Genomic DNA, 13,167 nt, shown 5'->3' with positions numbered 1-13,167 from the left:
ATTGTATGATTTTTAAGTAATTAATTTGCATTTTATTGCATGACATAAGTATTTGATACATCAGAAAAGCAGAACTTAATATTTGGTACAGAAACCTTTGTTTGCAATTACAGAGATCATACGTTTCCTGTAGGTCTTGACCAGGTTTGCACACACTGCAGCAGGGATTTTGGCCCACTCCTCCATACAGACCTTCTCCAGATCCTTCAGGTTTCGGGGCTGTCGCTGGGCAATACGGACTTTCAGCTCCCTCCAAAGATTTTCTATTGGGTTCAGGTCTGGAGACTGGCTAGGCCACTCTAGGACCTTGAGATGCTTCTTACGGAGCCACTCCTTAGTTGCCCTGGCTGTGTGTTTCGGGTCGTTGTCATGCTGGAAGACCCAGCCACGACCCATCTTCAATGCTCTTACTGAGGGAAGAAGGTTGTTGGCCAAGATCTCGCAATACATGGCCCCATCCATCCTCCCCTCAATACGGTGCAGTCGTCCTGTCCCCTTTGCAGAAAAGCATCCCCAAAGAATGATGTTTCCACCTCTATGCTTCACGGTTGGGATGGTGTTCTTGGGGTTGTACTTATCCTTCTTCTTCCTCCAAACACGGCGAGTGGAGCTTAGACCAAAAAGCTCTATTTTTGTCTCATCAGACCACATGACCTTCTCCCATTCCTCCTCTGGATCATCCAGATAGTCATTGGCAAACTTCAGACTGGCCTGGACATGCGCTGGCTTGAGCAGGGGGACCTTGCGTGCGCTGCAGGATTTTAATCCATGACGGCGTAGTGTGTTACTAATGGTTTTCTTTGAGACTGTGGTCCCAGCTCTCTTCAGGTCATTGACCAGGTCCTGCCGTGTAGTTCTGGGCTGATCCCTCACCTTCCTCATGATCATTGATGCCCCACGAGGTGAGATCTTGCATGGAGCCCTAGACCAAGGGTGATTGACCGTCATCTTGAACTTCTTCAATTTTCTAATAATTGCACCAACAGTTGTTGCCTTCTCACCAAGCTGCTTGCCTATTGTCCTGTAGCCCATCCCAGCCTTGTGCAGGTCTACAATTGTATCCCTGATGTCCTTACACAGCTCTCTGGTCTTGGCCATTGTGGAGAGGTTGGAGTCTGTTTGATTGAGTGTGTGGACAGGTGTCTTTTATACAGGTAACGAGTTCAAACAGGTGCAGTTAACACGGGTAATGAGTGGAGAACAGGAGGGCTTCTTAAAGAAAAACTAACGGGTCTGTGAGAGCCGGAATTCTTACTGGTTGGTAGGCGATCAAATACTTATGTCATGCAATAAAATGCAAATTAATTACTTAAAAATCATACAATGTGATTTTCTGGATTTTTGTTTTAGATTCCGTCTCTCACAGTTGAAGTGTACCTATGATAAAAATTACAGACCTCTACATGTTTTGTAAGTAGGAAAACCTGCAAAATCAGCAGTGTATCAAATACTTGTTCTCCCCACTGTACATTGCACGGACATGGAGCCATCTGCTCGTATTATCAGCTTTTTGTCTATTTTGCCAATCTGGCTGCGCGTAGAGTGCTTTCTAAACAGTATCTCTCCCACTGGATTGTGAAAGCTATTCCCTTGCCGTATAACAGCAAGGGGCAGGGGTTACCTAGCGGGGTGCCGCACTTATTCCACCAGGGGAATGGCAGCATCATAGGCATTATTGAAGGACTTATCTGTTAATGATATCTGTGGAGCAGCCAGTTGGGCATCTCCTCACTCTTTTGTGAGGTTCTATCGCTTGGACGTCACTGCTCCCAGTGTGGATCACTGTGTGCTTACTGCAGGGACAGAAGGGGGGCACTAGGCAGCACGCCTTCGTGCACTATACCCAGGCTTCCGCATCTTGTGCAAGTCGGAGTGTTGGGTGGTCTGTCGCAAGCCGTTGTCAATTGCTATTGCTGTGGTCGTCTTGGGGCGTGATTGTATGGGAGCAATTCCACGATAACAGAATGACGCTGAGACTCCAATTTTTCATTTAAAAGTATGCCAAACAAAAACCATTTACTGCAAAGTTAAACAAAGTCGACTGCAAAGTCGACAAAATCATTGTCATGTGGTTAATCAAAATTCTATAAATATCCTATAAAACACATCGATTACGCATGGCCTGTCTGCAACGAACTTGAAACATTGCATCAACTATTAACTTGGGTCAGGCCCAAAGCTTGCGCTAGTGAACTTGCAACATTGTATAAAATATTTCCAGCGCCAGTGAGCTCGGGACAGACACAGCTGTAGGCTATTTGCGCAAGGGATAAGAGGCAGGACTTGGGCAGGAGCTCACCAGAGCGGAGTACCGATACCTAAAATGTTCTACTGCTTGAGCTCCTGTTCCTCTTATAGAATATTAGCTCAAAAAGTATTGTGGAGCTCCTGCACCTAAATATAAACAGTACCCAAAATGAGTAGCGGAACCTATTTCAGTCCAAGTCAAGCACTGATAAGAAGTAATCAGGTAGGCCTATTTTATGATGTTTCCACTGGATCAGAGCATGACATTTTTCCCTTTCACACTGAGTGGTTATTGAAAGGGAGAGAGCTGGAAAGATTTTTCAAATACATTGAGGAACGATTGTCATTCTCAATGGATGTAAAAACAGACCTTGTTTGCTTGCTGATTGAGGTTAAGAAAACATCACTTTGAGAAGCTCCACAACTCATTAGTGGTGGTGCGTTAAGCCAATCAGAAATACTATCAGATCCCCAACTGTGGGACCTTATATAGACAGGTGTGTGCCTTTCCGAATAATGTCCTAACAATTGAATTTACCACAGGTGGACTCCAATCAAGTTGTAGAAACATCTCAGGATGATCAATGGAAACAGGATGCACCAGAGCTCAATTTGGAGTCTCGTAGCAAAGGGTCTGAATACTTATGTAAATAAGGTATTTATGTTGTTGTTTTTTTGGATACATTTGCAAATATTTATAAAAACCTGTTTTCCCTTTGTCATTATGGAGTATTGTGTGCAGATTGATGAGGGGAAAATATTATTTAATCCATTTTAGAATAAGACTGTAACGTAACAAAATGTGGAAAAGGTCAAGGGGTTTGAATACTTTCCGAATGCACTGGAGATAGATACACAGAGACAGATGCATAGATCTAGATAGATAGATGCATAGATCTAGACGCATAGATATAGATAGATAAATAGATACAGAGATAGATGCACATATGCATAGATAGATGCATAGATAGACCGATACATACAGTACATAGATAAATTTGCTACTGCTCAACTAAAAAAATCTCGGTCGACCAACAGCCTATCGACCAAATAATCGACTAAATCGGGGTCAGCCCTAGTAGAAATGGTAGGATAATTTGGCATTCCACATGACAAAGGTTGCCAACTCCTCGTGTAGCCCATTACCGGCAACTTCAGGAGATTAATGGCACAATCTGCGAAAGCCAGCAGGAGTGAGAGGAGGATGATCGGGTCAGCTTAAGGTTTTTTTCTTCTGGTTATCCTGATATCTGGCTCACTCGAGTGATTTGTGTCTTATTTCATCAAACAGTGCACTTAAAGCATCTAACAAGCTCAATGCATATAGTTGATTTTTATTAAAATACATGTTTTAAAATGTTGACCAATCGATTCAGTCGACCAAGATTTTTTGGGGTCGGGGACAGCCCTATAGAGCACAGTAGAGTACAGTACAGCACAGTAAAGTAGAGTTCATTACAGTATAGCTCAGTCCAGTACAGTAAAATACACTACTCTAGTGTACTTTACTGTATTGTACTGACCTCTACTTTTAATTTACTGTACTGTGCTGTCCAAACTTGAAACGGACTTCTATGATTGGTTCAGATTTGGACTAAGTCGCTCTGGATAATATCCTCTGCTAAATGACTCAAATGTAAATGTAAATAAAAGAGGGAGCTTATGGGTAGGTGCCAGTAAGAGCCGGGAAAGGTGACTTTAAAGGAATAATCCACTCAAAAAGTATATTTTGGAGAAGAGAAAAAAATAATATTGGTCCACTGCTGATACAGTCCCAAAATATTTTGCATGTCAGCAATCAAGTTTTCAATATATATGACTTTCAAAAAGCAAATTGTAAACTTCCACATCTTCATGATGATGCGTTCTGCATCAAATGATGCATTTTGCATCTTCATCATGATGATGATTCCTGGAGACAGGGATCGAGAGAGGGAGGAGTTGTCCAGACTGTTTTCAAACGCTTGCTTTGACCACCACACGACAGAAAGAGAAAGAAACAGTTGAGCTGAACATTACAGTATGCCAGTGGAGTGGATGAAAGTAGCAGGTGTGGTTTGTGACTACTATGAATTCCCATTGTAGCCAATTCAATTGCATTCAATTCTGTTACAGATATTTTTAGTCATCCTGTTAAGGATTTGGTAACAGAATGACACGTTTTAATGACTTTATAAACCAAATTGTTATCAGTAAAAACACTCCCTAAATTGGTAGGACTACCTTCACTTGTTTCTTCTGTGAACTTTCATTATCCTCCCGCTTACAAAATATCTTAAAGATATGTGGGTTTTTGGTAACAGAATGACAAGACTATCCAATATTTCTTAAACTTATAGAAGGCAAATAAGTTCTGCAAAACTAAATAAATGTTGATATTAGTTGTCAGGGGTCTTTACTTCAACAGTGTTTTGATGCATTTCTAATCCCTTAAGACTTTTTCTACCAGATGTTTTCTAAGACCCCTTTTCCATCTGTTTGACCAGAAATCAAAGCCTTTAATAATTTGTAATTTTTTGTCTTGAAAATTGTTGAAAAAAACGTATATATGCCTTAATAAAAAAAAAAGATAGACTCTTAGCTTTCATTTGACACCAAGTTTAATGTGCTCCTATGAACGTCGCATTAGTGCTCATGGGGCTTTTTACATGGATATGCCCATGTCCCCATAGCTGTGTTGTACCGAGTAAACTAACTGAAAGGGAACGTAAAGTTATGACTAGGGCTGTGGTGGTCATGAAATTTTGTTAGCCGGTTATTGTCATGCAAAATCATTTAAGGAAGTACACTACATGACCAAAAGTATGTGGACAACTGCTCGTCGAACATCTCATTCCAAAATCATGGGCATAGTTATGGAGTTGGTCCCCCCCTTTGCTGCTATAACAGCCTCCACTCTTCTGGGAAGGACTTCCACTAGATGTTGAAACATTGCTGCAGGGACTTGCTTCCATTCAGCCACAAGAGCATTAGTGAGGTCAGGCACTGATGTTGGGCGATTAGGCCTAGCTCGCAGTCAGCGTTCCAATTCATCCCAAAGGTGTTTGATGGGGTTGAGGTCAGGCTCTGTGCAGACCAGTCAAGTTCTTCCACACCGATCGACAAACCGTTTCTGTATGGACCTCGCTTTGTGCACGGGGGCATTGTCATGCTGAAACAGGAAAGGAACTTCCCCAAACTGTTGCCACAAAGTTGGAAACACAGAATCGTCTAGAATGTCATTGTCTGCTGTAGAGTTAAGATGTCCCTTCACTAGAACTAAGGCCAGCCCGAACCATGAAAAACAGCCCCAGACCATTATTCCTCCTCCACCAAACTTTACAGTTGGCACTATGCATTGGGGCAGGTAGCGTTCTCCTAGCATTCGCCAAACCCAGATTCGTCCGTCCGTCGGACTGCCAGGTGGTGAAGTGTGATTCATCACTCCAGAGTCCAATTGCAGCGAGCTTTACACCACGCCGAGACTTGGCATTGCGCATGGTGATCTTAGGCTTGTGTGCGGCTGCTCAGCCATGGAAACCCATTTCATGAAGCTCCCGACAAACAGTTATTGTGCTGATGTTGCTTCCAGAGGCAGTTTGGAACTCGGTAGTGAGTGTTTTTACACGCTACGCGCCTCAGTGGTCCCGTTCTGCGAGCTTGTGTGGCCTACCACTTCGCGGCTGAGCCGTTGTTGCTCCTAGACGTTGCCCCCTAGACGTTGTTTGATGTGATTTCCGATTGCATTTGCATTGATGTCAGAGTGGTTAGAAGGACAGTAGAGCCCTGAGTACCAGGCTATTAGGACCTGATGGTCATTAGCATGTTGGGTACTACCAAAGCATGTCCAGAGTGCATAAAAGGAGATTACCGTGACTCAACAGTCACATGGAATTTGACTGCGGTCATGATTCATGACTGGCAGTAATACGGTCACTGCAACAGCCCTAGTTATGACTATAACTACTGTTCCCTGAAGGAAGGGAATGAGGTACTACAATTATTTCCCACAAGCCACCCTGTCTATGCTCGGTGAAGCAAGGTAGTGAATTGAGGGAATGAGACTATAGCCCCTGATTTATTCACCTGTGCGGGGCTACCCATGGGGCAGAGTTCTAATTGGCCTGGTCAGGCGTGATTGTAAGGTTCCTCAGATGAGCTTGTGAGAGTGTGACTCGCCCATAGCTGTGTTGTACCTTGTTCCCTTCCTTCAGGGAACAGTAGTAATAACTTTACGTTATTATTGATGTCAGCACCATATGTATTTGGACATCTCTGTACTCCAGTATTTAGAATTTGAAATCAAATGTTTCATGACATGATATACAGAATGTCACCTTTTATGTGAGGGTATTTTCATACATATCTCATATTTTAGATATAAAAGCACTTCATGTTTCTAGTCCCCCCCATTTGAATAAATATATGTTTTAGCTTCACTGTCCAAATACATATGGTAAGGACTGTTTATAGCCTTTCATCTTTCTCTTTGTATGTGAAGCAACATGAACAGGAACTGATTTATGACTGGACTGATAAGACTCAGGTTGAAGTCAGACAGATTCCTGGAATTTCAGTCTGAAGTGGACCTAGTGATTCTATTCCTATTTCCTCATTCTCCTCTCTATTCTCATCTGCCCTCGTCTTTCTTCTTGTTGACATCTCATCCCCCTTTCTCTTCTTCCCTCCTTCCCTGCTATCAAACATCAGCCTTACTGTAACTCCTATTGAATGCACAACCCCATCAGAGCCTTTGATTTACTATCTGAAATGAATGGCTTCAAAGTGTGAGAAATTGACTGGTCTCAAAATAGAGGGTGTGTTCTATGCACACAGTTCATTAGAGAGTAACCTATATCCCATTCAGAGTGAGGATATATAAAGCGTTGATTTGGAATCAGTAGATATTCTACCCCTCTTCACAAAAACTGAGGAGAGGTGTGGTGGTAGTATGGAGTGTGCAGGTCTATAATTACTCCCCCCCACCCCACACCCTGAAGCATTTTTAGGCTAAAGAGGCTCGCTAGCTAAGCAGTTCCCAGCACATAACCAACCCCCAGATCTATTGAAAGAGGAGCTTCACTGAGTTCACAGCTTAAATTTGGTTGATGTTGTTACTACAGAGACATAGAGGCTCGAACCCACAGCTCAGAGACTAATTATCGTAAGCCACAACTTATGGAGTGTATTTATCATAAATCTGATGCATGGACATTGAGAGGCGAAAATGAAAGAACATGGGGACTTGTTTATTTCAATAACATAACTAACCCCAACTTCCTCTCAAATAAGTATCAGTTGATGATCTTAACAGACAAAACAACTAGAACAGGCCGTTACAGACACAGATGGACATACTGACAACGACAGAACAAAAACCACAAGGACAGTTTCAAAAAGGCTCCTCCCTCTCTCCTTCTCCCGCTTGCGCCCCCATAATTAAAATCTTCTCCCTCATTTACTCCCCCTTCCCTCCCTCCCTCCCTCCATACCTTGAAGTAGTTCCCTTTCTTCTCCTCGCTGGGTTTGATGGTGGACATGCTATCCTCCTGTCCTTCGTCGTGCCTGTGTGTCTGTCTCTGCGGGGGAGAAAAATAATATAATTCTCAGTCCTGTAGGCTACACTCCAGCACAGCCCAGTACTGTCTAGTTAGTATATCCCAGTAAAGCCCAGTTCAACACAATATAACCCAGAACTATTATTTTTGAATGCAAAGATAAATACATTTTTCGCTCTTCTCACTAATGGCAAATGATTACATCTTGTTATTATATTTAGCTAGGCATACCTGTTCTTTTGTTATGAATAAGAGTTATCATATTTTCCATTTGCACAAGGCTACTACTAAGCTACTTTTGCCTTCTTGCAATGCAATCAATCAATCAATCAATTTTATTTTATATAGCCCTTCTTACATCAGCTAATATCTCGAAGTGCTGTACAGAAACCCAGCCTAAAACCCCAAACAGCTAGTAATGCAGGTGTAGAAGCACGGTGGCTAGGAAAAACTCCCTAGAAAGGCGAAAACCTAGGAAGAAACCTAGAGAGGAACCAGGCTATGAGGGGTGGCCAGTCCTCTTCTGGCTGTGCCGGGTGGAGATTATAACAGAACCATGCCAAGATGTTCAAAAATGTTCATAAGTGACAAGCATGGTAAAATAATAATCAGGAATAAATCTCAGTTGGCTTTTCATAGCCGATCATTAAGAGTTGAAAACAGCAGGTCTGGGACAGGTAGGGGTTCCATAACCGCAGGCAGAACAGTTGAAACTGGAATAGCAGCAAGGCCAGGCGGACTGGGGACAGCAAGGAGTCACCACGGCCGGTAGTCCCGACGTATGGTCCTAGGGCTCAGGTCTCTCAGTTGGCTTTTCATAGCCGATCATTAAGAGTTGAAAACAGCAGGTCTGGGACAGGTAGGGGTTTCGTAGCCGCAGGCAGAACAGTTGAAACTGGAATAGCAGCAAGGCCAGGCGGACTGGGGACAGCAAGGTGTCATCATGCCCGGTAGTCCTGACGTATGGTCCTAGGGCTCAGGTTCTCAGAGAGAAAGAGAGAACGAGAGAATTAGAGAGAGCATACTTAAATTCACACAGGACACTGGATAAGACAGGAGAAGTACTCCAGGTATAACCAACTAACCCCAGCCCCCCGACACATAAACTACTGCAGCATAAATACTGGAGGCTGAGACAGGAGCGGTCCGGAGACACTGTGGCCCCATCCGAAGAAACCCCCGGACAGGGCCAAACAGGAAGGATATAACCCCACCCACTCCGCCAAAGCACAGCCCCCGCACCACTAGAGGGATATCCCCAACCACCAACTTACAATCCTGAGACAAGGCCGAGTATAGCCCACAGAGGTCTCCACCACAGCACAAACCAAGGGGGGGGGCGCCAACCCAGACAGGAAGATCACGTCAGTAACTCAACCCACTCAAGTGACGCACCCCTCCCAGGGACGGCATGAAAGAGCACCAGCAAGCCAGTGACTCAGCCCCTGCAACAGGGTTAGAGGCAGAGAACCCCAGTGGAGAGGGGAACCGGCCTGGCAGAGACAGCAAGGGCTGTTCGTTGCTCCAGCCTTTCCGTTCACCTTCACACTCCTGGGCCAGACTACACTCAATCATATGACCTACTGAAGAGATAAGTCTTCAGTAAAGACTTAAAGGTTGAGACCGAGTCTGCGTCTCTCACATGGGTAGGCAGACTGTTCCATAAAAATGGAGATCTATAGGAGAAAGCCCTGCCTCCCGCTGTTTGCTTAGAAATTCTAGGGACAATTAGGAGGCCTGCGTCTTGTGACCGTAGCGTACGTATTGGTATGTACGGCAGGACCAACTCGGAAAGATAGGTAGGAGCAAGCCCATGTAACGCTTTATAGGTTAACAGTAAAACCTTGAAATCAGCCCTTGCCTTAACAGGAAGCCAGTGTAGGGAAGCTAGCACTGGAGTAATATGATCAAATTTCTTGGTTCTAGTCAGGATTCTAGCAGCCGTATTTAGCACTAACTGAAGTTTATTTAGTGCTTTATCCGGGTAGCCGGAAAATAGAGCATTGCAGTAGTCTAACCTAGAAGTAACAAATGCATGGATTAATTTTTCTGCATCATTTTTGGACAGAAAATTTCTGATTTTTGCAATGTTACGTAGATGGAAAAAAGCTGTCCTTGAAACAGTCTTGATATGTTCGTCAAAAGAGAGATCAGGGTCAAGAGTAACGCCGAGGTCCTTCACAGTTTTATTTGAGACGACTTTACAACCATCAAGATGAATTGTCAGATTTAACAGAAGATCTCTTTGTTTCTTGGGACCTAGAACAAGCATCTCTGTTTTGTCCGAGTTTAAAAGTAAAAAGTTTTCAGCCATCCACTTCCTTATGTCTGAAACACAGGCTTCTAGCGAGGGCAATTTTGGGGCTTCACCATGTTTCATTGAAATGTACAGCTGTGTGTCATCCGCATAGCAGTGAAAGTTAACATTATGTTTTCGAATAACATCCCCAAGAGGTAAAATATATAGTGAAAACAATAGTGGTCCTAAAACGGAACCTTGAGGAACACCGAAATGTACAGTTGATTTGTCGGAGGACAGACCATTCACAGAGACAAACTGATATCTTTCCGACAGGTAGGATCTAAACCAGGCCAGAACTTGTCCGTGTAGACCAATTTGGGTTTCCAGTCTCTCCAAAAGAATGCAAGACTTCAGTGAGAATGCAAGTGAGAATGCAAGACTTCAACCACTAGAAAATGTGTGCGCGCATTGGTCTAAAGTTTGCGGGAAGATAAGCACATTCTCACGTCAAGTTTAGTTTTGATAAATGCCAACTTTTACTGGCGCACGCATGTTCTGGGGCATATTTTGTGCGTACACAACGTTTATAAATGAGACCCCAGCTCTCCAGCCCCGCAGCCCAGAGAGAGCAGGCATGTGAATAAAACCCATCATCACTGTGTCTATCTGAAAGGACTACAGTCCCTCTTTCTACATTGATGTTTTGTATCGTAACTGTAGGAGACTACTTCAGTCTCAGACCTGTCTATCTAGTTGTAATAGCGCCTGCTAGTGGCTACTGTTTGGGGTTAAAAGGTGAACGGGTAGTTTTGCTTTTTTTGGAAACCAGGAAAAACACCTGCAGCTCAGGCCCTACCCAGACTAGCTTTGATCTGACAGCCAGGACTAGGGCTGTACAAACATACATTTTCTGACTTTCTCACACACATCCACACTCTCTCGGTTTCCGGGTCTGTGACCAGACCACTGTTGTCAATCATTGCACGCTGCAGTATGGACTCTCCAGCTTCTGGGACAGAAAACCCCCACTGAAAGAACAGGATTAGATTTCCAGGTTATGGTGCGTTCCTCAGGAAATACCAGAGGAGAGCGAGGGAGAAAGGGAAAGAGGGAGTGGAGGAGGTTCGGTTGGCTATTAAAGGTATTTCCTGAAAAGCACCAACAGCCAGTGAGAGATTTGACTCAGTTCTTTCATTTTTATGTCTCTTATGTTGTTGTTGCTCTGAAACATCCCCATGTTTTTCCATCTTTTCATGTGAAAATATGTATGTGTGTGTGTGTGTGTCTCACACACACTGTACAGACATGCAAAGAGCATCAAAACAAACACACACTGCAAAGGGCCAGGTAAACAGGAAAGCTCCTGCGGTTGACATTTGAGGCAAAATAACCTAGAGTGGTAATTACAGTAACAAACAGAATCACTGACTCAGAGCCGTGCATGGGTATAAATAAATGACCAACTAAACAGAATGAATTAAAAAACAAAACAGGCCTAGAGTTTTTCTAGGTTACGTCACAGTGTCAGGAAAAAACAACCCTAGTTATAGCAAAGCACAATTCACTGCCAGGGTTGCTGTCTATTCCAATTACATTCAGTCAATTCAGAAGTGAATCAAATAATGGAGAATAAATGGCACTTATTATTGATTGCTAGTGTTGATGGCATCAAAAGGTAGGAACCTACACTGAGTATACCAAACATTAGGAACACCTTCCTAATATTGCGTTGCACCCCCTTTTGACCTCAGAACAGCCTCAATTCGTCGGGACATGGACTCTACAAGGTGTCGAAAGCATTCCACAGGGATGCTGGCCCATGTTGACTCCAATGCATCCCACAGTTGTGTCAAGTTGGCTGGATGTCCTTTGGGTGGTGGACCATTCTTCATACACATGGAAAACTGTTGAGCGTGGAAAACCCAGAAGCATTTTTAGTAATGGCGCAGGAGGGGATGACTGCCGTTTTACGGGCTCCTAACCAATTGTGCTATTCTGTGTGTTTTTTCCGCATTGTTTGTAACTTTTTCTGCCACAGTCTCTAATGACCGAAAAGAGCTTCTGGACATCAGAATAGCGTTTACTCACCTCGGACTGGACAAATCATTTTTCTTTAACGAATCGGAAGCTAAATATTTACGGTTCCCCCCGGACCAGGCCCAAATCCCAGTCATTGGCATGAAGAGGAGGCGCCGATACAGGGGGCGCAGATCAGGGTGCTTGGTGAGAATTTGTCGGCGAGTGGATAATCCGCCTTTACCGTCTGTCCTACTGGTGAACGTGTAACCACTGGAGAATGAACTGGATGAGCTCCATTGGAGTCTATCCTACCAATGGGACATTAAAAACGGTAATATCTTATGTTTCACCGAGTTGTGGCTGAACGAGGACATGGATGATATACAGTTGGCTGGGTTTTCAGTGCATTGGAAAGACAGAACAGCAACCTCCGGTAAGGGGTGGTGGTCTGTGTGTCAACAACAGCTGGTGCGCCATCTCTAATATTAAGGAGGTAGAGGTAGAGTACCTCATGATAAGCTGTAAACCACACTATTTAACAGGGGTTTTCATCTATATTTTTCGTAGCTGTCTATTTACCACCACATACCGATGCAGGCACTCAGACCGCACTCAACGAGCTGAATAAGGCCATAAGCAAACAAGAGAATGCTCACCCAGAAGCGGCGCTCCTAGTGGCCGGTGATTTTAAGGCAGGAAAACTTGAATCAGTTTGACCTCATTTCTACCAGCATGTCACATGTGCAACCCAAAAAAATAAAAATAAAAAACATCTAGACCACCTTTACACCACACACAGAGATGCATACAAAGCTCTCCCTCGCCCTCCATTTGGCAAATCTGACCATAATTGTATCCTCCTGATTCCTGCTTACAAGCAAAAACTCAAGCAGGAAGTACCAGTGACTCGCTCAATACGGAAGTGGTCTGATGATGCGGATGCTAGCCTACAGGACTGTTTTGCTAGCACAGACTGGAATATATTCCAGGATTCATCCGATGGCATTGAGGAGTATACCACATCTGTCACAGGCTTCATCAATAAGTACATCAACGACATTCTCCCCACAGTGACCGTACATACATGTCCCAACCAGAAGCTATTGATTACAGGCAACATCT

The 13,167-nt window shown here is 43.8% G+C and overlaps 1 protein-coding gene across 1 annotated transcript in view; it reads right to left on the bottom strand.

Moving 5' to 3' along the window:
• Positions 1-13,167, bottom strand: part of LOC311133284 (ras and Rab interactor 2-like) — a gene marked incomplete at its 5' end in the record, with an annotated part of 84,851 nt that overhangs the window by 46,176 nt on the left and 25,508 nt on the right. The window contains one exon of the mRNA XM_084166772.1: positions 7,719-7,805. Within this exon, the coding sequence (XP_084022898.1) occupies positions 7,719-7,805 (87 nt within the window). The remainder of the gene's footprint in view (positions 1-7,718; positions 7,806-13,167) is intronic.

The sequence above is a fragment of the Coregonus lavaretus genome (genome assembly GCF_964263955.1).
Source record: "Coregonus lavaretus genome assembly, chromosome: 1".
In the NCBI taxonomy this organism is placed as follows: Eukaryota; Metazoa; Chordata; class Actinopteri; order Salmoniformes; family Salmonidae; genus Coregonus; species Coregonus lavaretus.
Note: the sequence above shows the minus strand (reverse complement) of the source record. Positions and strands in the feature narration are given on the sequence as shown.